Source organism: Panulirus ornatus, chromosome 35, assembly GCF_036320965.1.
Source record: "Panulirus ornatus isolate Po-2019 chromosome 35, ASM3632096v1, whole genome shotgun sequence".
NCBI classification, from domain to species: domain Eukaryota; kingdom Metazoa; phylum Arthropoda; class Malacostraca; order Decapoda; family Palinuridae; genus Panulirus; species Panulirus ornatus.
The window spans coordinates 5547501-5575302 of record NC_092258.1 but is presented as its reverse complement, the minus strand read 5'-3'; the positions used below and the strand labels follow the sequence as shown (position 1 = coordinate 5575302).

The window sequence follows — 27802 nt, the reverse complement described above, 5'->3', positions numbered from 1 at the left end:
AACTTTGGCTTTCTTCTTACGAAGATAGAACCAATAATCTCTCGTCCTAGCTAGGCATTTTGACACCCCTCCCCCACACACATGATAGTGAGTGGCATTGCATCGACGTCATTATATACCTGGTGCGTGTGTGTGTGTCTTCGTCAGATCGCGGAACGCACGGGGATCTGGCCGATGCTGCAGACGCTGTGGGTGTGCGGCGAGGAGCAGGGCGACAGTGGGGACAGCCAGCCACTCCAGCTTACCGACGACCACCGAGCCATGACCCTCAACGCCCTTAGGATCCGCCCGGGCGACACCATCTATTTTAGGGCGGCCGTGAGTACACGCTACCCGCTGTAGAGACACGAATATTCCGTGAAGGGTTCTCCAGTGTATATTATTGGCGCAGGAAGTCTCAAAAGACTTTCAGGAATGTCCTCTTTTATGGGCGTCATTTGAAGTACACCTGTAAGGTCCTATTTCTTATAAGTCACTAAACCTACTGTAGAACTCTTTACAATAGTCATTTTTTTTGTAGTAAGTAGAAACATATTATTGAGAGATAGGGAGGGTATCTATGCAGTAGCTTGATGTTAAATATGTTTGACCTTTTTCGTTTAATGTGTAGTCCTTTGTATGACTCGTGTCTGGACATGAAGGCCATGCATGTTCAGTGCAGAGGCGTGCTTTGCTGTCTGCGATCTCTCTCGGCTCCTTGAGATATAGAGAGCCGGATGAGACGGTGTTCTCTTTCGTTCGAGACGTTAGTATTACGAGGTGTTGTTGTTGGTGGTGGTGGCAGCGGCGATGCCAGCCAGCGATCAGCGCTCTATCCATGTCGTAAATGGGTCTTTCATCGGAAGTGATCCAGGGTAGGTCGACCTGCCCGTCATGTAGGTATGGTGCCACACTACACAGGCCGTGGATAACCCCGTGCGGGTTAACTACCCCTTGATCAGGATAGGGCAAGCTTAAAGACTCTGGTCAAAGGCCAGAGACCTTCATACTCAAGGGTCGCACCTCTTTGTTCAAGGGTCGCACCTTTGTGCCCCAGGGTCGTAACTTTGTGTTCAAGGCTCGTATCGTTGCGTTGCGTTCAACCTTAGTGCTCAAGGGCAAGCGTCTGTGCTCAAGGGTCGCATTGCCATGCTCACAGAGTTTAAGTTTTATATTGCACGCACAGAAAAAGTATTCTCAGTTATTATTTAATTTCACACTGTGATCTAGATATTGAATTAGTTTGATATAGATTTTGAATTAGCTGTAACGCGTTAGGCTCCGGGATAGATGTATTCCGTAATAGTGAACTGTGAGTGAATGATTTTTATGAGTTAATCTCGCTTTTAATACTGCAGTGTCGATAATTGATATTTTTGTCCATAATCACATGATATACGTTGTCCAGCCAGGATTAAGCACTTTTCATCCCATTGAAGGATAAAGTATTTCATACACAGAGGTCACGCCTTTTACAAAATACATGAAAGAAAGATCGAAAGCGTTTCACATCATTTTTCGATGTGTGTAGGACGTCAGAAAATGATGATCATTACAGAATATTTGAGAAAATGATCACCATGATGTACAGTCGTGGCTGCACGAGACGAGTATTTCTATCCCTTCAGTGTGACGCCTTGACGACTTGACGCCTTTAGATCGACGACTGAATACCTCGTCTGCGACAACGTAACGCCTCGAGTACGACGGCGATGTAGCCTTCCACTACGATGACAGATGTGATGAGTTCGATGACCACAGTCATCGAACTCGACAGTTTAGAGGTCATCTTACTGAAGAGGTTGAGCCCGGAGTCTGTGGAGCTTCTGAATTACGTGTCCGCTGAACTTGCCATTCGTTTTTCCTTTTGTGTGTGTGTGTGTGTGTGTGTGTGTGTGTGTGTGTGTGTGTGTGTGTCGTATTCCATCTGAGAAGAGAGTCAGTAGTTTAGGAGTAAGTCCATGAGCGGCAGTGATTGTTTCCAGGGTGGATAGTCTAGGCCGACCTGGTATCATCTGAGAACATAATTTTTTTTTTTTTGATGGCTATCACTCATCATCTGGTAGGGGTCCGGGGGGGTTGTTACGGAATACGTCAGCCGGTTCAGAAGTTGGGGACACATCGTTCTCCGTGAGTTGCCACGATTTTTTTTCGAAGTGTGGTGTTTGGTGTATGTACCAGTAGGTCAGTTATATCGTGCCCTTGGGCGCGGCGGTTAATACGTGGGTGACTTGATAATCCCAGGTGGTCAGTGTGTGCCCTCTGTCGTGCCCAAGGGTCGTCCCGTCGTGCTCAAGGTTCGTGCCATCGCGCCCAAGAGTTTTGAAGTCTGCGAAAAGTGAGGAGTTTATTTCGCGCTCCTACACACCCAGGGTATCTAGTGGGCGATGACACAAAAGTGTACACGAAGTGTCCATGAACGGGACCATGTGTTCATATTATCTATAAAGAATAAGTGAGGACCATGTGTTCATATTATCTATAAAAAATCAGTGAAATGTGTTGAGTAAGCAAAATTAGGATACTCATGAAGTATTATACGACGCCAGCGTAGGTGAATAGAACACCTGTGCTGATGAAACGCTTCCACACATCTCTGTAATATATGGTGAAACTGTGTCTCAGATTTCGCTGATTTTACAACACCGTAGCGCGCCCAGTGTACAAGCAAGACGTGAGGGAGGAGGGAGGTGGGTGAGGGTTAACCCCACGACAGATCTGGGTTACTATATTGTGTTTTCCCATGTAGGTCGGGAGGCGTGTTTTGAGACCTACTACCCCCACCACCCAGCGATGGGTCTTTCTGTGACATCCACGAAGCGAAGCGCAACAAAGGCCTTCTGCCCCTCTCGTGACGGACGTAAAGTTGGCAGAAGTATACGCCACTGGTGAAGGTGGATTGTCTGTCTAGCGCGTTTGTTGGTGGAAGTCACCTCCATATTGCGTGGTCAAAGAGAGGCCTATCTCCGGGACGGTGGCCGCTCTGCCACAGCCTACCGTTTTTTGTTTTTTTTTTGTGTGTGTGTCACCTGTTTATATGCGTTGAGAGGTTATTGTGCGTCCGCGTTGGTCTCCAACTGGGACGCGGGGCTTGGAGATCAGAGAAAGCTGCCAGGAGGGAGAGAGAGAGAGTCAGTCTCGAGTCGTCATGTGATACTGTACGCCTTTTTTTTTTTTTCGCCCATACGCCACTGAAGGACACCTGGGGTTCCAGACTGCCCTTGAGGAACACACACACACACACACACACACACACACACACACACACACACACACACACACACTTTTCATTGTTCCTAACCTCGCCCGTGCCTCTCTCGCAAGACCTTCCTTATCCACCACACGTCAGGGGTTTACTAGAAAAGATGCAGAGAGTGACATACAAGATAATTCCCGGCGTCCTTTACGCTAACGATAAAAGGCGTTTAGATCGCGCTGGTCTTCCCGCTTTTCTCCAGTCATCGCCAGGACCTCCGTGTGACATTTCGGTAAGAGGCTGGTAACACCGTTCGCGTCACCTTCACCTCCTGCCACCTGAGATCCCTCATCCCCGAGTTGAAGTTCGGGACTAGAACCGCATGTTCAAGCTCGTACACAGACGGGAACAAGAACTTTCTCATCACAGCCATTGTGAACATCATCAGCAATAATTAGTAGATTGCTACAACACTGTTAATGTAAAAACCGTCTTGCCGTTTGTAGAGCCCCATTCTCTGTAATGTGTGTAGATATTTTAAGTGTATTTTCAGCTTAAAGTCGACTCATTCAGACGTTAGGTATTATTATTTTTATTTTTTATTGTTTATTATTATTATTATTATTATTATTATTATTATTATCATTAGTAGTAGTAGTACTAGTAGTGGTAGTAGGTGTAGTAGTACCAGTGGTTGTTCCGAGACCGACTTTTTTCCTGGTTTCATGGAAAAGGATCTGTGTTTTTCTTGCTCGTAGTAGCTGAGGAGGGAGCTGGGCAAGTGAAAAAAAAAAGAGAGAGAGAAAGTAAGATCATTGTGACAGAAAAAAAGAGGATACAAAAGTAAAATAAAAAAAATGTCGAGATGGTTACTCCATTGTCCACAGGAAGGTAAACAAGCGTAGAAAGTAGTGCGCCACTTCGAGTGCGACGGTGCGACGTTGGAGCACAACGGTACGATCCTTCAGTCCTTCATCTCTCGTGTGCTGAAGACTTGAAGGGCTGAACTCTTCAGGGAAGACCAGATGACGCCAGTACCCCGCGTATTCCACCTACAGTATATACTGAACTGCAGCTCAGCAACTGTGTTTCGAGTGTGGCATGAGGCAGTTCGATAGATATAGGGTTAGACGTTGTAGGCTGGGGATAGGAGAGAAAGGGAGAGGAAGAGTACAGAGTGAGTGGGGGGGGAAAAAGGCAGAACAGAGAAGGTAGTGAGAGGGTTTAAGGTTCTCACTCCACGTACGAGTACCAACGACGAGAGTTTGTCTCAGGCAGAACCACCGCTTGGAGGAGGAGGAGGAGGGTGAAAGACGAAGGTGATTAGGGGTATTGTATTGTCCCACTTGTACTGGTGGACGACTGTGGGTAACCATTTTCCAACGGGAGGCGCCCCCTTTCGTTGTCGTTTTAGTAAAAACTTATTTTTTTTGTTTTGTCTTCTGAGTCCCGTGCATGCATAAGCCTCATACCTGGGCCCACGTAGCCTCACTTATTGACACGTTTCCATCTTCAAACGTTCATCAGCCTCGCAGTGGACGTACCTCACGTTTTGTGACCCCTTAAATGAAAAACGTAGCCTTAAGAATTACCAAATCGAAGGACTACGACATGATATTCTCATTATTTGGACCCTCGTTCTGCAGGAGCCTTGTTAAACTCCTTTTCCTTACATGAGATCCATCGGAAGTAGATGTGGTTGCCTGTGTACATGCCATACTTCCTAGGGCACATTGCCAGTCTCCCCACCCCTCACACACACACACACACACACACACACACACACACACACACACACATACACACACACACACACCACACACCACACACACACACACACACACATCAGCTGGTAACCACATATGCTTGGGGGGAGGATTGAGGGTTCATGACTTCATAAGCGAATCCGGGACTCGGCGGATGACGAGTGGGTGCCCCACCCATCTTATCGAGCGATTCAGCTGGACTGAATTAAACAAGGGAGCCTTGAGAGGTCTTCGTAAAGGAGGTGGTTAAGATAGAGAACGAAGGGAGGGAATGAAGTAAAGGAAGGGAGGAAGACAGGGAGAAGAAAAAAAAAAAAACCATGGGAAGTGAAGGGGCCGAAAAAAAAGGGGGTGGGGCTGGAGTTCGGGGGGGGAGGTGTCCAAGGAACCTTTAAAAAAAAGAGGGGGGGGGGGGTAGCTGGGGGAGTCAAGGAAGCCGATTAAAGTGCTCTACAGAATGGCGTAAAAAAAACGTGGTGGAAAAAAAAGAGAAAAGGGGGTGGGTGTTTGGGGGGCAGGCTAAGGATAAGTGTGTAAGGCTGGAGGGAAAAGAGAATAGTGGCAGACCCGCGCGGAAAGTTCCCTACAACCGACCTCATCTGATGTGGGTTGGGGTGTGGTGTGGTGGTTCTGGGGGAGGGATGGTTTAGAAACCGTGCAGTGTTGGTGGCGTGTTGCTGCGGTGATTGGTGTAATGTCCTCCTCCTCCTTTTCTTCCTCCTCCTCCTCTTCTTCCTCCTCCTCCTCCTCCTCTTCTTCCTCCTGCTCCTCCTCCTCCTCCTCCTCCTCCTTTTCTTCCTCCTCCTATTCTTTCCTCCTCCTCTTTCTCCCTCCTTCTTCTGTTCCTCCCCCTTACTACTGCCTGGTTTATCGCGATTGTGGTGGCGTCACAGTGGTCTGTTCTTCAGTGGCGTCACAGTGGTCTGTTCTTCAGTGGCGTCACAGTGGTCTGTTCTTCAGTGGCGTCACAGTAGTCTGTTCTTCAGTGGCGTCACAGTGGTCTGTTCTTCAGTGGCTGTTGTTTCTGTGGCAGCGTTTTGTGTTTATGTTTCTTCATTCGTTTTTTCATTGTGGTTTATGTGTTTTTTTAATCCTTCAGGTTTATTAGATAATGTGGTTTATTTTCTCTCTGTGTGTGGTAGTGTATGTGGTGTGTGTGGTAGTGTATGTCGTGTGTGTGTGTGGTAGTGCATGTGGTGTATGTGGTAGTGTATGTGATGTGTGTGTGTGTGTGGTAGTGTATGTGGTGTGTGTGAGTGTGTGTGGTAGTGTAAGTGGTAGTGTGGTAGTGTATGTGGTGTTCGAAGGTTTGTTGCGTGATGTGGTTAATTTCGTGTCGTGTGGGTTTATGGTAGGTTTTGTGGTGGTTTGTTTAGCGTTCTCATTAGGTTTACTACGTGTTGTGGTTTGTTTTTCCCTGTGTATTTAGATAGTCGGTTTTTGGTGGTTCGATTAGTGTTCTCTTGTGGGGGTGTATTTTGTTTCTTGTGGGTTTATGGTGGATTTTTTTGTTCGTGGTTTGTGTAATGCTTTCATTAGGTGTATAGCATTGTGTTGTGCATTGTTTTTTTTTTGTGATTGTATCAATCACTTCATTTTTTCGTTCCTTTGCTTGTTTATGATGTTGTATCACATTCGTGGCATTGGAGCAGGTCTTTATCGTGTTAGCCTCATGAACAAGGCGATTACGACCCGCCTGCGCACGACTGAACGACCCTGTGAGTTGTCAGGTGGGCGGTGGGGTGGTGGTGGTTGTCGTGTTCTCAAGAGCCGTTGAGTGCGTCGCTGCGGTGACAGACAAGCAAGCAAGCAGACAAGCAAGCAGGAAGGAAGGGAGGGCAGAAAGAGAGTGATGACCTTGCTGCACGGGTTTTGTACAGCTCCGGATGGGATAGGAGGGGAGAGAGAGAGGTGGGGGTTAAATTAGTGTACAGCCAGACTTGTGGTGGGTGGCGGCTTTTTGGCCGAAGAACCGCAGCGTCTCGTCTTGGAGGACGCCGGGGGTCGAGAATTCCCTTTTCCTCGCCGGCCGGGGCAGGAAAACTCGCAGACATTATGAAATTCCATATGTAATTATATTGCCTTACAGACCCTCCTGGGAATGAAAGGCTTCTAAGCTGATTAATTCTGGTTTACACGTGGAACAACCCCCCCCCCCCCCCTTTTAACGCCGTAGGAATGTAAATTTTCTAAACTGGTTCGTGTCTGCGGCTTACAACTTAAACCCCTTGTCGATTGCGGATTCCATTCATAAATGGACAAATGGACCCGACCTTATAGGGGGTCGGGGTTAGGGGGGGGACCGACCCCCCCGTAATTCCAAGGCTTCAGGAAAGTTTAACTTTCAGATTCCAGTTGCTGACGCAGCTATACAAACACTGACTGGCTCTTTTGTTTCTTCTGAAAGTGTTGAAGTCGATAGTTTGTACAGTGTAAGGTGTACGGTATAAGAAGGTAGATGATTTGGCCTACATACATATGGCACATATGTACAGTCAAAGACAGAACTACCCTTCCCTGACTTTTGGTGAAGACTTATTAACGGAAAGGTACATTTGTTATGTTCAGTTGGCAGGCCTGTTACCACTTATGTTCAGTTGGCAGGCCTGTTCCCCCTTGAAACAAGTTGCCAGTTCATCATTTACTGTTGGGTGGCGCTTTGTGTCGTTCCATATGAAACACTGTTCAGCAGCCAGGTTTCCAAATCGTGAATCGTGGTCGTGCTCGAACGTATCCAAACATTATCCGAATTGGAACCCGATAACTTCCAACTCATCATTTAAAAGCAACCAACCACACGTTGTCACTAGTTGAGTCTCACAATGTTTCGGTAGTTTTAACCAATCATCGGACAGAATAGTGAAGATAGTTGTGTCTTAGATTGTACATACATGGAGAGTCAGCTGATTGCCCCACTGTTGTATTTGTCTCAATGTATCCAACTTTTGCGGGGTAGTATTGTTAATGGACGACATGATTCCTTCAACAGACCATGTTAATTTTTTTCCCCCCATATTTTCTACCGTAAGGTTCTTGAGCTCTGGAATATCATATGGCGATCCTGTGTTGTCATGGCCTGACCGATGTCTGTGTGTGTGTGTGTGTCTGTACTTTCTTAACACGTCTGTGGCCTCTGCCAGGAGTTGTCTGTCCTCACACACTTGTCTGTCTTCAGTGTGCTGGGCCAGATGCAAGACAGGGGGTCTGTCTGGACCTGTATCCCGTTTTCCTCAATCGAGTATGCTATTGTACTCTCCGTGGCTTATTAGTATTATATATATATATATATATATATATATATATATATATATATATATATATATATATATATATATATACACTCCACTAATTTAGCCTGGACGGAGCTGAGTGAACGATGCAGACTCTTCGATATGTACAGGTTAAACATGGTTAAGCTGAAGCCAAACATGCTATCTGGACAGTATGACCACACCTTCTTCTGTATACATCACAAGCTTTGGTTTTCTGATGGAGTGAAGAAGAAAAAAAGAAAGATAGAAATGAGTCGGGAAATAAGGTTTTAATACGCACGTTTTCTACGGTTTCTCCTTCTTTCAATCTGTGGTGTGGAGAACATGGGCCATGTTACACCCTGCGGGGAGATTCGAGCGTCGTTTGGCATGGGATGGGGTGGGGATACCTGTGTTAGTGAGGCCAGGTGAAGACTGGTAGTCAGGTGGACGCGGGTGGAAGGTTCGTGGAGGTCGTTGGGAAGACGGTAAGTGGATTACCCGTCCTTTTAGAGGATGTGGCAAAGGCGGAACTGAATGGAGGGATTTCTGAGGACAGTTGAAGAAGTAGATGAGGGATTACTGAGGGGAGTGGCGTAGAAGGGAAGGAGTGCTGAGGTGAGATGCATAAGGGAGGGATTACTGAGGAGAGATGCGTAAGGGAGGGATTACTGAGGAGGCGTAAAAGGGAGGGATTACTGAGGAGAGATGTAGAAGGGAGGGATTACTGAAGACAGATGTAGAAGGGAGGGATAACTGAGGAGGGATGTAAAACCTTCAAAGACTGAATATACGAAAGTGACATAGTTGAGGCACAAGACCTCGAGGAACGTGATTTGAAAGTGAATATTGGAGGGACAGGTGGTAGTTTAGAAGTGAATATTGGTGGGGGAGGGACAAGTGGTAGTTTAGAAGTGAGTAGCAGTGGGGAAGGGACAATTGATGGTTTAGAAGTGAGTAGCGGTGGGGGAGGGACAAGTAGTGGTGATCTAGAAGTGAACCTCGGTGGATCACGAAGGGATAAGTGGTGATGCAGAAGTGAGACATGGCGAGGGAGCGGCATGAGCTTGTTCAGCTATAGGTGAATGACGCTACCCAACACACACCACGTGTGTGTGTGTGTGTGTGTGTGTGTGTGTGTGTGTGTGTGTGTGTGTTTGTTTGTTCATTTACGGAAGCAGGTGTGGGATCCTGACCTGCACAAGAGTGCTTACTTGCAAGGGCGTGACGGCAGCTGCTTTACATAACGTTCCCCACAAACAAGATTACTGCCCGTGGTGGGATTCACAGATATCCAAGCAGACGCTATTTTTTGTTTTGTTTTGTTAAATCTTAGAACTCCCCCACTGGCTGCGTCGTGACATCATACGTGTATGCATTCTCATTCGGTATAGCGTGTATATATATATATATATATATATATATATATATATATATATATATATATGGGGATAGGGGAGAAAGAATACTGCCCACGTATTCCCTGCGTGTCGTAGAGGGCGACTTAAAAAGGATGGGAGTGGGGGTTGGAATTCCTCCCCTCGTGTTTTTCTTTTCCAAAAGAAAATATTATATATATATATATATATATATATATATATATATATATATATATATATATATATATATATATATATATATATGAGAAACTTCGTGTGCTTCAGGTTATGTTAGTGGAATTCTTGGTAAGATTCTACCTTAGAAAATGAGAGAGAGAGAGAGAGAGAGAGAGAGAGAGAGAGAGAGAGAGAGAGAGAGAGAGAGAGAGAGAGAGAGAATCACAAGGCCTTGGCTCGGGGATGGGGAGGAAAGGGTATGTTTGTTATGTGTTGAGGCTTGGTGTATTGACTTGGGGGAAGGGGAGGGGGAGCCTCAGGTCAGTGTTGGCTGGGATGGTGGAGCAAGACGAGGACGGGAGGTGCAGTTTGAGACGGTGAGGCTGGCCGGAGGTGGAGGACGGAAGAGTCAGTGAGAGAGAGAGAGAGAGAGAGAGAGAGAGAGAGAGAGAGAGAGAGAGAGAGAGAGAGAGAGAGAGAGAGAGAGAGAGGTGTTGAGGGCGTATCACGCATCACCAGGGCTTCCTTACACCTCCCTCATGATGGGGCACCCTCCTCGCCCCGCCCCAACCCCACCTCGCTCACCTCCTACCCTCCCCCCCTCTCCCCCTTCCCTTCTGGATATTCCACATACTTCCCCCTCGCTAGCGTAGCTGCCGTCATACGCTGGGGGGGAGAGACACACCTCACAAACCTGCGTTGGTTGACGTGCGTGATTCACTCAGCTGTTGCTGACGAGCGTCATTCGTCATTGGTTGGCGAGGATGCTGACGATTTAACACCTCCTCCTCCCCCCCGCATAGCTGTGAATGCTGTCGTAGTCAGTCAGCTGTTGCTGACGTTAACACGCGTCAGCAATGAGCATGGATGCTGGCGTTGTATACGTACACTGCACTGCCTGGAAGAGTAGGTATATATACATATATTCAGTCAAGCTAATTTTACCTTTCGAGGGGATTAAGTGATGTCATTCCCCAGCAGGCGTTCTTCCGTTCTTCACAGTGATCTTGAATTGCTCGAGTGGTCGTCTAAATGATTATCTGCTGGTGATCCGTTCTCTGTGGCCACAACCTCCTTGAATGTCGCTCTCGTATTGTCTTAATATGAGTCGGAGTCATTATCATATTGACGCTGGTATTTACCTTAAAAAAAAAAACTCAACTCGCTGGGGAACACTTAATGTGATTGCTCATATATGAAATATTACCTTTCATAACGAAGAACGCTCGTACGTACGCAAGACGTTACACATGATTAATTCTGTGTGTTGGGAAATGACTTAAGACAGAGGCGTGAAGGGAGTTATACATATGATGTCAACAAGATTACTGTGAGAAGGGCGAGACAATTGGTATGAGGACAGATGAACGGCACTTCAGCTATTCTGAGTGTAGAAGCGATAGGTCCATGGCAGCTTGAAACTAAACACGAGAAATTTTATATGGACACAGATGGTGAAGGAACCAATATGATATATGTAATGGTATTTTGAATATCTGATTAATAGTTTTTTAACCTGTGGTTCAATATAAATGGTGGTTCACATGTGTTACTGGATGTATTGGTGGTCGACCATTAAATGGCCTTTTGAGTGCGAAATCGTAAACACATGTTGAACACGGGGGGAAGCATATCGAACTGAAGGTTACACAGGACCTTGTAGTTCTTTTCGTCAGGTATCACTTGGTCAGATTATATACCGCGAATTTTATCAGTGTACGTAAGACTAGTAGGGTTATAAGGCGCTCAAAGCTTCCCTTGCAGACGTGGTTATAAATGTCGCAACGTACTGAAACTCAGCACTTGTGGTACGAGTTCACGATTATGTCTTATTATCAGGAGTATGTCTCACACCGCATCAGTCAGGAAGGTTCTTCTCGAAGGTGATGTCTTGGGAGTCGCACCTAACGCGTCTTTGTTTCGATAGTTTACATAATCTTTCCCCCCACGAAGATCGTTGATCCCATTTTAGATAATGCATCAAGAGCTGATGATGGCTCTTATGAGGAAATGACCATCCATCTTCTTATGTTTTCAATCTTGAATCTCTGCCGCGTACACGAAGAGTGAGTTACCCGCTGTCTTTAAAGAGACAGACGAGTGGACCAAAAGAAGAAGAAGAAGCCACCACCAGTGGCTGTAGGTGTGACATTCTGTAACTGGATGGAGTACAGTGGAAGACGGGCGCGTCTAGATGGCGCCCCCCTTGCGAGAAATGTGCCTCGGAGCCTCCGCCGTTTTGTACTGCAATCACACGGTGGTGTCGTAGATTGCTTTACCGACCTGCCCATGAAATTGTACTGACACGAAGAACGATTCTGCGAACTTCAAGAAGAACGTTATTATCAGGCGTGTTTCCGCACTTGGGGTAGTAGATTCAAGGCTTGTGGAGGTACACCTTGTTTTCTTAAAACCTTTGCCAAGCTGTCTCACGACGTGACTGAGCGCAAGACACGCAGTCTGTCGCGAATTCCTGTGTGCTAGGGATGAGCATTCACCTTCAGACTGTATACACCCCCCTTGGAGCATGACGGAACGATACTGGGGCACTATGGCGCACTCTTTTGAGCACAGTCCTTGAGTACGACGTTACGACCCCTGAGTGTGATTTCCTGGCCTTTAACCCGATCCAAGGTTCGGTGCTCAAAAGACGTGCCTTTATGCTCAGGGATCGTCTTACTCAAGGGTCGTGCCATCGTTCTTCGGAAGGTGATGATGATGATGATGGACCTTGACATTATAGGTTTGCACATTATCATCATCTTTGACACGTAACATGTACGCTATTGAGACTCGAACACTGGCCAGTCAGTCAGCCACGTCGGTCGGTGAGCGTGTTGCTGTCTGCGGTCATCCATGCCGATTGTGTTGTGTGGGAGACACGCTCGGACGTTACCCAAGTATACACAAACACCTAGGCTAGGAGATCACGTCCCTCGACCACTGGTGCACTGATATCATCTACTGCTTCATCCTCATACACGCGGGAGACTAGCTCAGTAACGTGTCGTGTTTTGTAGACTTTAATGTCGTAATGAAGGTTCAGTAATTGGGGTAGTCGAACCCTCTGGGATGTTGGACACAGGAAGCAGCATTCTTCTCAAAGAAAGAAAAATGTGATTTAGAATTTTGATTTTGATTAAAGTTGACACCACGATATAATCATTCTTGTTTTAGATGGTAGTTGTCTGGTTCCCAAAATACAAGCAGCTGTCCCCCACTTCGTCATGACCGTCGATTGAGTAAATTTTCGGGTCTTTTTTTGTCTCTTAGATTTAGTTGGAATGCCCCCTCTGTGCGTGTCAGAATCTCCATCTGTTAGTTGATTGTTCAGTGCATATTGAGAGTCCACTTCAAAAAGAATGAAAATTACTGTTATTGTTAAGTCTGGTGAAGAGTTAAACAATTTTCTTTCCATCCATTGGACTTCAGTTACCCACCATTTTCGAAATTGTGTGTTAAATTGTTTTCACTGTGTTGAAATGCACGGTCATGTGGTGGAGTATCCGGGCAAAGATTTTCTTTTACATTTTGCCTCGTATTTGTTACGGTAGAGATTGGGGGTGGATGGGGGAATGTTACAGACCTTAGTTTTATGGTGAAATTAGCGAGAGAAAGAGATAAACTTAGCACCACCATTAATGATGTGAAGGTGTCTCTTCAACGCTGGGTTAGAAGTACCACCTCTCCGAAGATCACCAAAAGAGACGGACTGAGTGGGCATGAAGGCAAATTGACAGTAGTGGGGAACTAACCACTTAGATGGCAGTGGTGGGAACTAATTGCGAGGCCGTCCAAATTGACAGGGGTGAAAGCTATTACTCCCTAGGTAAGGGGAGTAACAGTGAGAGTGGACCAGACCACGGAGGTATCGTACGCTGCTGTACTTCCCCACGCGCGTTCTCAGGAGCAGCAGCGAGTGGGCGTCCACGGCGGCGCCCCTCGGTGTAAAGATAAGGTTAACAAATTGTCAGAGCGACGACCCGTGACGCGCAGACGCTGACAGAACACCTCCGGCAGACGTACTGTTAAAGGCAGTGTGGTGGTGGGTGACCGTCCGTACCTCTGTAAAACTCAAGATATGGGGAGGATGTTTCTGATGGGGTAATCTTAACGTTATTTAAACTCCTCCGAAGCAGTTTCTTGTCATTCTTTTTTCTGAAACTGTTTCTTACTTCTCCCTTCAAAGGCTTATTGATCCATCATTCAGCAGACGTATATAATATGTTAATATATATATATATATATATATATATATATATATATATATATATATATATATATATATATATATATATATATATATATATATATATATATATATATATATATATATGCCATCTACATTTTACATATAAAGAAATTCGCCTCAGACAAACATGGAGTATAGCAGACGCGTGTCATATCATTGTCATCCCTGTTCTGTTTTGGTTACCTTCCCTACATTTCACAGATAGCAAAGGCCTCCTTAAACAAACAAGGGATCCTGTTTAGATGTTGAAGATTGTTTTTCCTCCTCTGAACAGTTGATTCGATCATACACGGGATTCATTCGCCCATCCGTGATCATTGTTTACACCCATGCTCTCTACAGAGTCGAGTGTAAAGAAAAACCCCGCTTATCATCAGCTCTCCCAACATGACTCGTTGTAGACGACCCACTTGCCCTATGTCTTACTGTTGGTTCTCCCTCACGAGAACTGGCAGCTTGTGTTGCCTCCTCCTCTTATTTAGTACCCGGCAGGCCACTGTGTCGCATGATGATCACACTGTGGCCGTTGGCAGCTCAAGGTCGGGCTGATTTAATACCTTTAAACCCGACCCTTTTAAGGATCAGGTCGGGTTGAAGGATCGTACATACCTTACCGTCTTGCGCCGTAAAAGATAAGCCTCCTTTAACGGTTTGAGACGTCCACAGCTCAGTGCTAAAACACTGGAATCTTGTCGTAGCAGAGAAATAAGACGTCAAGACCACCACTTACCTTACGTGAGACGAAACACTTTTGAGATACTCCTCGACCTCACCTGGTGCAATTAAGACCGCCTGACTTACCTGGGACACTTCGACGAGGCCCTAGACCCTGCCCTGCCGACGACCTCACCCGTGATTCAGTTATACGAGATCCGAAAAAGGTATCGATCAGGTGGACGTGATTTATTAGCAGGAACAAATCGCTTTTAACCGGGTCGTATTTCTTCTTTGTGAGGCATTTCTCCCCAGAGCGTTCTCCTGCTACAAATCCTTGCTAGTAAGGATTTGTGCTTACACCTCTAATATATATATATATATATATATATATATATATATATATATATATATATATATATATATATATATGATATCTTTTCACTCTTCCCTCCAGCAATTGTAGATGTGTTTTTTCTGATAGATTGACATAGATAGATAGATAGATAGAGATAGATAGATAGATAGATAGATAGAGAGAGAGAGAGAGAGAGAGAGAGAGAGAGAGAGAGAGAGAGAGAGAGAGAGAGAGAGAGAGAGAGAGAATACTTTACCTTTCGTGAGTTTAACCCAGATCTGTTCCTTTTATATGGTGAACGATGTCTCCAGTCTGAAATTGACTCCTTCACTTTCATTAATTGTTACTACTGTTACCTCTCTGAATGAGTGTTCTGAAATACTCGTGTGATCCCCTCGCTTTAGCAGGTTCGAATATTCACCTTTTCTCCCTCAATTATATTTGTTTATTTTTCTTTTTTCAATTATCTATCGAATCCACACACACACACACACACACACACACACACACACACACACACACACACACACACACACACACACACACACACACACAGTGTGTTTTTACTTGTTTGCATTGTAAAATGTAACGCCAACAGATGAATGTTCATTCATAAGGAATCAAACGTTCGTAGGGGAATTAACTCAGACGTGCAGGTCTCCCAAATTAGGCTGTTGGCTGGGTCCTTGACGCCTGAGGTGAGGTAGCCGTGGTGTTGCGTTGCTTACATAAGAAGTTCGTTATCTGAAGAGAGTGTGTTGTGTGTTGATTTTTGCCTCCAGCATTAACCCAGCAGCAGGCAAGGTGGGAGCAGCGGAAAGCAGTTGGGATCAGCAGGCAAGCAGGCAGTCCGCCCACACTACATTACCCTGGTGACGACAGGTGGAGCAGGAAGTGGCGTCTCATCGAGTCGCCTGAGGGCTGTGATGGAGGGCGTGGGCCAGCGTCTGGCTAGAGGCCCCCCTCTCTCGACTACGGCACAGATATGTCGGCAGCCGTCCTTATGGCCCCGTCTGCACATTACCTCCCCCAGACCTGGAAACCCAGCTAGGGATGTCCCACTGGTGGTCCCCTTTACCCGTGGACGAGGCGGGCGGTCGTCAACATGACCATCGTTAGATTTATCCGGCAATCAGGGTTTCATAATGCACTACGAGGAGCTCTCTCCCTCACCTCCCTCCCTCCCTCCTTCCATCCGCGGCCGTTTATAACCCTCGGAAGTCGCCCATGCCATCGGGTATACCTTAATTCCACCTTACTAGCATGGAAACAGCCTGCCAACGGCCTGGAACTCCCATACGGATCCAGAGCCACATGGCCAAAAGGGGGGGCCAGATTTATGTGGTAATCAATGTTTCATAATCCATTACGGCAGGCTGGAGGGGCCACGCCTTCCTCCGCGGTTTATCATCAAGACGAAGAGGTCCCAGTGGCGTCCCAGCGCTGGGTCGTGGAGGGACGTCCCTCCCCGGGCCGACACCCATTGCCCTGGATATATCTCACTACCGCCACATGCTCTTGGCCGGCACCACCCAACCCTCACTTTTATACTCCTCCTCCTCCTCCTCCTGCTGCGTCTGCGGCCGCGCTTCTGCTGTTTACTGCTGCGGTAGTTGTTCATACTGCTGCTGTGTTCCTCCCCCTGGTACAGCTCTAGCTCCCTCACAAATCACACGGCTCTCCTGATTATTAAATATGACGACTGAGCTCAGAGAGTTCTATTGATTTCTCCTCCTCTCATTGGTTATGAAGTGGTTTCGGACTCGGTGTACTATTTAATGTGGTTACTCATCAGTATGGCGTGAGTTTTTGCCTGGACTGAAGACCCCTTTCCCCCCCACCACCCCAGCCCTGCAAAATTGATTCCCTTAAATGGTGTTTGGCTTTTTACACTTGATCTACACCGTGTGGAGTTGGAGCGGAGTTGATTGTGATCGAGAGAGATACAGATGGTTAGATAGAATATTTGTGAGTGAATTGATTCGTAGCTGTGAGACTTGATAGACAGACACATAGATAGATGGAATGTATGAGTGCATCAGTTCTTAACTCTGCCATATGAATGCTTGATATATATATATATGGTGCTTAGGGGGTCATACCGTAGTGCTTAGGGGTCGTCCCGTCGTGCTTAGGAGGTCGTGTTCAAAGAGGATCAACACAGGAATTTAGAGCGACGTGTACTCCAAGACGTGATGTCGTCTTTGTGCCACCAGAGTATCCAACTTTCTTGCTTTGCCGCCAGTTAGCGTCGCTGTAGCTTTATGAAGAGAGAGGGAGAAAAAAAAATAAGGAGAGAAAGTCAGGATTAACTCTCGTCCACGATTGCCTCGTTTGGTAAGCAATGTATACATATAGAGAGGCATTACGAGGCATTACTGTGCCGAGTATGCTGGAAGGGGGAGATCTCGGAAGGCCATAGATGGTGATGTGTGTTGACTAGCGAAGCCATATCACGAACCTTTTTCTTTTTTATGTTTTGTCTCTTTCTTTTTTTTCTATTCGGAATGTCACCGTTTTGTGCTCTTCAAGAGGAGAACTCGCAGATGATATTGTACATATAGATCTGGATGACCAGAAGATGGAACGTTAGGTATGTGTACATACTTTGTGACGTCCTTGAAGGAGGATGGAACCCCATACACTAGATAAAGTATTGGTGGTAGTAGTAGTAGTAGTAGTGGTGATGGTGGTTCAAAGATTTACGTATGTCCACGTATTCTCTAAGCTCGAGGAAGACCTAAGACAGAAGTATTTGAACCACTGACCCTTAAAGAATGGTTCAGTGTTAAATGGCTACTCTCTCTCTCTCTCTCTCTCTCTCTCTCTCTCTCTCTCTCTCTCTCTCTCTCTCTCTCTCTCTCCCGTGTGGCAGGTGTTTTGGTAGAGTTGTAGATGATAGATATCAAGTACATCACCGTCGTACATCACCCTTGAATGGGATATGTTTGCGTGCGTGTGTGTGTGTGTGTGTGTGTGTGTGTGTGTGTGTGTGTGTGTGTGTGTGTGTGTGGATGGGGTGTAGGGGACTGAATTATTAGAGTAACAGTGAAATGTTAAATTGGATGGTGCCCTTCCCGGCCCGCAAGGAGAGAGAGAGAGAGGGGGGGGTGTAAATTGTTGTTTAGTCTAGAGAATAGCGGTAAAACTGTTGTCTTGCGGGTGTTGCATCTTGCGAGAGAGAGAGAGAGAGAGAGAGAGAGAGAGAGAGAGAGAGAGAGAGAGAGAGAGAGAGAGAGAGAGTGTATTGACTCCCTACCCCCCACAACCACCCCCACCAGCGTTGTATGGTGGACATAAAAGGTAGTTTTGTCGATGGGGTGGTGGGTGGGGGTGGGGGGGGGGCGGGCGGCGATGTTGGTGGTGGGTCATGTGTATTACCTGTGGGTGGTGGTTGAGTGGGTGGGTTGGTGTTGAGGAGAGCGAAGCCCCACCCGGGATGGCCCGACACTGGTGCTACAGCATGTAATCTCCCAGTGGACATAACTGCTCTCCTCGTATCTCGCCGTGTAAGCTTTCCTAACACCGTCTCTCCTCATAAAAACCTTTCCCTCACTCCCAAGTCTCGCCACCACCTCCCGACGGATGGATGAGACGCGATGCCACCACCCCGCTCCTCCTCCTCCTCCGCCTCGCCCGCGACCGACCCCCCCATGCGTATATTTGATGTAAGACTCTGGAAGCTCGGAGTGGAAGGGCAGATATGATCGTGGCATAGGACGTGTGGTGCGCGAGAGGAACCTGGTGAAGCCCCCTGAGCAACGGGAAAAAATAAACCCCGTTAATCCTAAGCAGTAACGCAGTTGGGGAGGATTTCGAAGCCATACAGCCGCTCTCTCCATCGTCATCGGCTTGCTTCTTTAACTTTTTTTCCCCTCTCTCTCACACACACTTACACACACACTCCCTCTCTCCTCACAGTCTTTCTTGCTCGGCCTGTTGACAGCCGCTTACCCACTTAGCGAGCTTAAAAAGCCGAGGCTTTCAATCATCTGTGGTCAGATTAAAAAGGAAAAGAGAGGCTCTAATTGTACCTATTACATTGGTTGGCTTTAGTTGCCGTATCTGTGGCAATCGTGTGTGTACATCCCCCCTAGCTCCGTGGCTGTCTGTACTACGTCTCGTAGTGCTTATCTGTGCCGTGGTTGGCTCTGTCATGCCTAAATACGTGTGCTTAATGTCTGCCGTAGTTACCCGTAGCTTCACATCATATTTTCATTTATATGTATGTTTTTGTATGTATAAAGGAGTTCTGATTGTACCTAGAACCTTTCAGAAGGCTTCTGCATCCTGTATTCCAAGGCTGTGCTACTTCCAGTAGCAGGGACGTGTAGACTCCCTTCGAGCGAGAAGCTCTCTGACGAGACTGTATTCACGACGATATACAGTCCCGTCAAATGTGACATTTCACTCGCGCTGTAACCACGAGGACGTGGTGTCCAGTACCACCCTTTTCCCTTCACCGTAATCTTTTATCTTTGGGGTTTTCATCATACCATGGATACCGTTAGTTAACGATAACATGATTACACAGGATCGTCTCCTCCTCCTCCTCCTCCAGGCTCGCTCGCCAACCCCATTTCCCCACGCACTCACGCCAATCCCAGCACACATCTGCCCACACACTCCAACACACACACACACACACACACACACACACACACACACACACACACACACACACACAGTCTCTCCTACCCACCTGTCATTACTCCTGCCTCATCTTGTTCTCCTGGGAATTCCATTTGTCAGTGATCTTTCACTGTACCGAGTCGTTTTACACGGTCGTAAACGATAGTGGATGAGGAGGGGACGGGGGTTGGGATGGGGGGGTGCCCATTTGGCAACTCGGTGCGTTGCGATTCTTGTCCGAAATAAGCTTTACGGGGGAAATTATTATTGTGCGGCTTTACTGGTAGGATTGCGGTGGTAATTTGCGTCTTGAGCTGTCGTTTACCCGGTGTCATGTGTCGTGGTGATGGCACGTTGCCGTTGGTAAGGTTCTCGTGTTATGTTCGTGTGTTGGCAGCGTCGCGAGGTTGCATCGCTCCGTGGGGGTCTGTCTTGTTCTTGAGGTCACGTTGTTTTAGATTTGGTTAACCCCTTGAGCGCGACGGGACGACCCCGTGAGCACGACGGGACGACCCCTTGGGCACGACGGGACGACCCTTGTACACGGCGTTACGACCCTTGAGCGCGACGGCGCGGCCCTTAAGCACGATGGTATATATCCTAGTGTCGTTGTGTCGTTTTTGAGGGGGGGATGGGTCTTCTTTTTTTGTAAGCAGATAGCATATTAGCATATTATTCCCTGGAGAAAAAAAAATAATGTCGGGGTCACGAATGATAGGATGGACTGAGCCGTACAGACTGTAATGGGTAGAGCAAGTCAAGTCAGAATGGACACAACAACTCACTCGCTCACAGGGTATCTGTCCCCGATATCTTATACCCCTTTCCCTTAATGCACGCTGGCTGGCCCTGAGAATTGAGAATGTAAGAAATACCATTAGAACATTTAGGGCTATGGCTGGCTCTGTTATCATCGGTCAAGACTACCATGTGTTCGCTCCGGGCATTTATCTATCCCTGTCCGTCACTGTGACTCCCTGGTGTTGGGATTCGCCCCTCCTCCCAAGTCGCTTACACGAACAGATTTATTCAACCCCGACATGGAATCGCTGAAGATATAATTGAGGGTGAGACAGTCTTAGTACTTAGCTAAAGTGTTCATCGCGAGTGGTTGTCGTCTTCTTGTCTTTGATTTGCACAGGGTAGGGCTTTTACGCTGAGTGTTTCTGAAAACCAAATGTGACTCCGTTCATCATGGCCTTTTTAGCCTCATTGTACATTTATCCTGGCCACGTCCAGGTCTTCCCCTTTTTTTTTAATGTGTCACTTCGTCCAACACGCAAGCACCAGCAACACACCCCCCCCTCCCTGCTCCCTGTAAAACGTCGACCACCACCACCACCACCAACAGTAAATGTTGTTTTAATGCCTTATTTCACGAGTCTGATGATGATGGGGGGGGGAGGGGAGCTATTAGTGAGGCGACCACCCAGATGGTTGTGTGTGTGTGTGTGAGTGTGTGACGTGATTTATTCAACCATTCCCCCCGCCTTCCCCATCCCCCCCCCACACACACACACGCATCCGCTTTGTGATGTGCTCCAGCTCCTTGGCGACGTGATGTGGCCCCTGCTGAGTGAAGTGGAGCAGCGGCGGCGGCGGCGGTGGTGGCGGGGCGCCTCTTGTGATGTGATGTGCTCCAACCCGATGACGTCACGTGGCCCTTTAGGGTGAAGCGTCGCGTCCCGTCCCCACTTAGGTTGTTGTCGTCGGTTCGTCGTCGGTTCGTTAAAGTTTCGCATTTGAGTCTCCTCAAGGAAGCACCGCGTCAGATGAACCTCTGCATTCATAATGTGGCCTAAGGTGATGATGTGCTGTGACCTCAGCTCCACCGATGTGACCGAAGTTGGTGATGCATGGTGACCTTCCGCTCTAGAGACGTGGTCGCAAATAGATGGGGCATTACCGTGCCTCCTGCTGTGATGTGGCCTCCATTTGGCGATCGGGTGTGGACTGCTTAGTCTTTATGTGACCGTTGGATTGAGTGGCGTAACGCCGCTGTCACATGATGTAACTCTACGGCAGCGTGAGACGACCCTTCTTGCTCTTAACGTGACGCGATGTGAGCCGTTTCGACTCCGTCGTGACGTGGTAACACCTGATTTATACGCGATGTGACGGTAGTAATAGCTACGTGAAGTCACGGGTTGTTCTGAAAGTTCCTTACTTAGTGACTACGGACTGTAACGCAGTTGTGTCGACCTCACTGTTACGTGACGTGACGACGTTACTCAAGTGTGACGCGAGAGGTAGCCGTTGGCACCAACAACAGTGACGGGGACAGCTTAGACACCACCATCATTGACAGCCGACAACAGCATTTGACACCAATTCTGATTCCATGGTCTTTTCCTGAATCTTGTTGTCAGTGATGTTTAGAGAGAGAGAGAGAGAGAGAGAGAGAGAGAGAGAGAGAGAGAGAGAGAGAGAGAGAGAGAGAGAGAGAGAACAACCAAGATTACAGAACGGATTTGAGGTTTTCAGGTTTCTGAAGGTTGTTTCAGTACGGATACTGGGTTGTTTACGGTGGGTGGGGTTTCCGAAGGTTGTTAGAACGCAGATCTGACGTTCCTAAGTTGTTACGGGACAGACCCTGCTGTTTCGTATCTCCGATCACTCGAATCACCTGTCCATATTTCCAGAACGGCCCAAGACAACAAAGAGAGGTTCCATTGTAGTATCATCTATCAATCTATCCGTTGACCTAATGGTCCATGACGAGGATATCTGTTGGAGTACAGTATATGGGATGGATTTACTGACTATGTTAATTGCTGGGGAACAATACATGGGATTATATGGAAAGGAATGATGATAGGAGACTCATAGTCTGTGACGAAGTTATGTGCTGGAGGACAGTTCATGGGAAAACCAAATAATAGGAGACCAGATGGTCTATGACGAGGTTGTCTACTGGAGGACAGCATATAGGAAGGGTTTATTGATAAGGTTATCTGCTGGAGGACAATACACGGGAGTCATATGGAAAGGATTGATGGCCTATGACGAGGTTGTGTGCCGGAGGACAGTGGTAGGGTCCTATATCAGATGTGTACATAAATGGAGAGTGCCCAGACCACAGCACACGCTTGTCCTTAGTGCCGCCAAGATTGTGCACATGGCGTTTTGTGTAGCAGTTGCCGCTCAGTAGAAATTAGCGTGTGTAGCGAGGTTGTTCTGCATTGCATGTTTGGTTGTGTCAAAGAGCACAAGTTGAGTTGCTTGTCTTGGGTATGTGTGTGTGTGTGTGTGTGTGTGTGTGTGTGTGTGTGTGTCAGAGGTTGTAATGGAGTGTATGTGGTGTTGATCAGAATAAGCGGTGTTACCGGACTTAGCCTGCCTGTGATTCTCCCGCGAGTGGAAAGTTGTCTTCGGCGAGGCTGTGTAATCCTTCGATGACGAGAAGGGAGTACAATCTTGTCAGGGAACTTCTCCCTCCAGTAGATTCCATCACTGTCCCTGCTGCTGGAAGCAGCGCAGCCTTGGGGGATGCAGGAGCTCCAGTAAAAGGGGAGGGGGTCGTCTTGGAATGAAACCAGGACCCCTGCCTAGATAGGCTTCCTGGTGTTAGACCTACCACCCCTGTCAAACAGGGGATCCTGGGGTAGTTAGAGATAAACTGGAATGAACCAAACACAGTCAGGCCTGGACTTGAACCCAGGCAACCTTGGAATATTCAGATCTGCTCCAGCCAGCCAGCCAGCCAGCCAGTCAGATGTGGTGTATAATTAGCTTCCTGTTGTTAACCACCACAAAACAGCCCCGTCTGGCTTTTTGCGTATTAACCAGTGATTCAGGTTTATGGTAGGTCAAAAGCTCCGGGTCATATTTTGAATACAATAATAAACATGTTCCCTCCCACCCAACACCCCCTCCCCCCACCCCTTCCCTTTTTTTTTTTCCCATCCCTCTCTCTGAATTAAGTATTCAAAGAAAGAAAATGATTGTTGTGTCCTTGTCTGTCCTGGTGATTGTAGTGGTGAAAGGGAATTGTGTGTCTGTGTGTATGTGCATGTGTCAACTTCTGTGTGTGTGTGTGTACATATGCTTATGTTTGTGTTTGGGCGTGTGTGTGTGTGTGTGTGTGTGTGTGTGTGTGTGTGTGTGTGTGTGTGTGTGTCTGTGTTTGTGTTTGGATGTGTTTATGTGTGCTTAGTGATAATGATAGTTATTGCTTATTTACATTCGATTACATGCAGGCAGAGGCTTGAAATGTAGAGAGGAAATGCAAGCAACGTGACCAAGTGGGGATGTGATAAGATAGAGAGGTCCCGAGAGTGTTACAGTAAGTCCTTGTACAGATACTACAGCAGTTGTGGAGGTTAACATAGGCTGGTGATTGACGCACATGGTGCCAGTGGTTGAGACGAGGCTGTTCTTCGGTTCTGTATGATGATAATAAGGCTCGTATTTTTACTTCGTTGATGTAAATTTGTCCGTGGGTGGTGAGGCAGAATGACGGAAAGACTGTTCCCAAGCGGTGATACAAGCTCGTTGTGGTTTTGGTGGCGAATTGCAACTTTAAGGGGGACAAGGGGTATCATGTGTCAGGAGGTGACGGTAGGGAGGTTGATATGGTAGCTCCTCCAGCTGCCGGGTTAGTGTCAGGTGGTGGTTGGAGAGAGTCGGGAGGTGGGCAGTGTCTTGAGTGCTTTTCGATAGTCAGTGTGAGAGCGACCCAGGAGGATGATCTTGCATGCTCCATTCTACACCTTTTTTTATTAGTGGCCTTTGTTGTGTGGTTTGATAAGGAAGACCAGACCGAGGAGGCAGAGGTGAGTTAAAGGGAAATGAAAATTGTATTAACATTCTTGAGTTCACGTACAGGGAGACTTAAGTGTCTTGAAGAACAACGCAAGAGACAGTGACTGGAGGATTTGATGGATGGTACTGACGTGTTCCTTTCATCATAGTATATCGTCCAAAGCGACACCAAGACGCTTGGTGGATTGAATAGTTTTGAGGGGCACTGGAGCCTAGTGAGGCGGTAGGAGGTGGAATGTATGTAAGGCTGATATGCGTGAGCATATACTGTCGCTGGTGGCTTGGTTTAGGCGATGGCTCGGTTCTGGAGGACGAGGGAGTTTGGCAGAGCTGCTCCCAAACGCTGATACCCGTGGTGTAGAGAGTTGCTGACTTACTCTTGCATCCTACAGCTTGTTTCGTATCCTACATCCTACATCATGAGTGTGACTTACATCATACAACATCCCCGTATCTTACATAAGCAAGTTGGGCATTTCCACTTCCTTTCTCGCCATTCATGGTGGGAATACGTACGTAAATAGCATGTATACCGACAACATATCCTCAGTTATCGTATATACATAGCTTATGTACACCCCTCCCCCTGTTACCCGCCTCCTGTAGTACACGTAAACACTGTTTACCGACATTGTACATACAAGTTCAGCATTCCCTCATCACATCTTTGATGTACGGTGTGAAGAACTGGTATATATATTTCAACCTGTGTAGCCAAACACCCTCATGCTTTGTGTGGTTTGCAAGGTAGGCAGGGGGAGGGGGGGGGGGGGGGAACGCGCGCGTGCGGTGCGCCACACAAAATCCAGCGGCCCCACAATGATAGGGGATTACCACACATGCTACAACACCTGCGGGAGGGGGTATCGCTCACGCAAAAAGGTGCTGCGTCTTATATTATAATGGAGATAATCCCGGATGGTTAGTAAGAAGCCGCAGAACGTTGTTATCTCCCCCAGGTAGGGGGCGATGGAGCGACTGTGTTGTGGAGGTTTAAGTCGCCGGGTTACCCCGCCATGCACGGAGGAGGAGGAGGAGGGGAAGGCCCCTTGTTGTCTGACCCGCACGACGGATTTCTGGGCCCTCTGGCGGCAACCGATGACTCGGTGCATGACCTGCAGGGGTGGTGTTTGGTGCAAGGCCTGCAATAGCTTGGTGCGTGACCTGCAGTTGCTTGGTGCATTGCCTTTTGCGGTGGCTCGGTGCTCAAATGACCTGTATAACCCGCGATAGGGTGGCGCACGGCTTTCAGTGCCTCAGTGCATGACCTGCCATAGCATGGTGCATGGCCTGCAGTAGCATGGTGCATGGCCTGCAGTAGCATGGTGCATGGCCTGCAGATTCTTTAGTGGATGTGGTGCTCGGAACTGTCTGGTGATGTAATACCTCTCGGTGTTGGTTGTGGTTTATGGAAGTTGTGTCATAGCTTTCGTAGATCTTGCCTTGAGTCCAGGCAGTGTCGTTCCCTCGGTGGTAGGAACGCAGAGAGAGAGAGAGAGAGAGAGAGAGAGAGAGAGAGAGAGAGAGAGAGAGAGAGAGAGAGGGGCATTGTGGTGGTGACCGTGCCGTCAGCTGAACACGACTTAGAACGCTTGAGTTCTCAGGCAGTGTAGTAGCTGTACTGACAGCCGAACACGACACTGGACTTGGACAGTGTAATTCTGATGTCGCTGAAAATACTGACTGAGGCTAGTCAGCGAAATGATACTCTCCTCTGAAAAAAAAATGTATGTATATTTATCACTTTAACTCCACTGGAAAATAAGAAAGTATTACTGTAACTCCAGTGGAGGGGGAAAAAAAATCACTTTAACTTCGCTGCTAAGTGGAAGAAGCATTACTGCATTCGTTCATCACCGGTGAAGTGGTCGAATGGCCTCCAGGTGTTTGGCCAAAATTATGGCTGATACTCTCTCTCTCTCTCTTTCTCTCTCTCTCTCTCTCTCTCTCTCTCTCTCTCTCTCTCTCTCTCTCTCTCTCTCTCTCTCTCTCTCTCTCTGTAGCCTCTGACGTAGGTATATTTGTTCCCAGTAAGAGACGCGTCTCTTCTCTCTCTCTCTCTCTCTCTCTCTCTCTCTCTCTCTCTCTCTCTCTCTCTCTCTCTCTCTCTCTCTCTAACCTCTGACGGAGGTATATTGTTCCCAGTACGAGACGCGTCTCTTAAACGCCCGTCCTCGCGCGGTCATTCATTATGCACTGGGCACTCTTGAATTCTTCATGCTTTCGCGTTTTGCCAGTCTGAAGTGGACTGAATATTTCACCTTCGCTTAATAGTGCCGTTCTCGGCTTGTCGTTTTTACCCTGTGGTTTATTATTAACACACTCCCCCTCCTCACCCCCTTCACTCCCACTGCGCGCGCGCGCACACACACACACACACACACACACACACACACACACACACACACACACACACACACACAAGGTGTTGCAACAGCCTTCTTCCCTTGAGTGTTGATGTAGGGGTGTGTGTGCCTCTGTGTGTGTGTATGTGTATGTCTCCATAGCTTGCGTCCGTTCTTCCTATGCAGTGATGTGTTCTTGTGTGTGTGTGTGTGTTGGGGGGGGGGGGGGGGGGTCGTCCCCCGCGTCATGGTGTTGGCTGAAAAAGGTCGCGTTGTTTTGTTAAGGGGGGGTTCAGGCCGCCTGTGCTTATTTGATGTTGACGGCGGATGTTGCATTGTTGTCTGGGGGGGGGGGGGGGGGGGACGAGGCTTTGATATTGTCCTTGTGTACGTTCAGGAGTATCGTCAGCGTGCCCTTGGCAGTGACCCCATATCGTTACAAAGTATATCTGATTAAGTTGTTTGTATTTCTCGTTTGTGTGTGTGTGTGTGTGTGTGTGTGTCTGTTGCCATTTTTTTGTTGTTCTTGTTGTTGTGTTTTGTGTGTTGTCATTTAATGTCCAGTCCTTGAACACAACGGGTCATCACCTTTAAGCTTGATGACCTGGTCCTTTGACCTAACCCGTTAAGGAGGAGGTCAGAGGTCACGCCGTCCTGCCCAAAGGTCGCACCCTCGTGCTCAAAAGGTCATGATCATCGGTCGTACCGTCGCGACGGGGGTCATGGGTCGTTCAGTGTCGTTTGATCAGTGGTCGTTCCGTCGTGCTTAAGAGTGTCGTACCAGCGTCGTGGTCAGGAGTACAGTGAATGTTGTCAGTGATTTTTTGTTTCGTGTTGTCAGGAGGTTGTAAAGTCAGGGATGTCCACGTGACGCGTCGGTTTGTTTACTGTTGTCAGGTTATTTGTTTTGTTGTTGCTTAGCTGTCTGTGCAGTGTTGTCAGGGGCGTGTGTTTCTGTACATCTGTTAAGGTGTCTTTGTTTGGTGTCAGCGGGGGTTATGTCTTCTGATGGGGGGGTCAAGGTGCGCGTCTGTTTCTGTGCCACGAGA

At 47.5% G+C, this 27802-nt stretch overlaps 1 protein-coding gene across 1 annotated transcript in view; it reads left to right on the top strand.

The window, feature by feature from the left end:
- The window catches only part of LOC139760204 (ubiquitin carboxyl-terminal hydrolase 48-like), a 114238-nt gene that overhangs the window by 67677 nt on the left and 18759 nt on the right, over positions 1-27802 (top strand). The window contains 1 exon segment of the mRNA XM_071683137.1: positions 148-318. Coding sequence (XP_071539238.1) covers positions 148-318 — 171 coding nt within the window.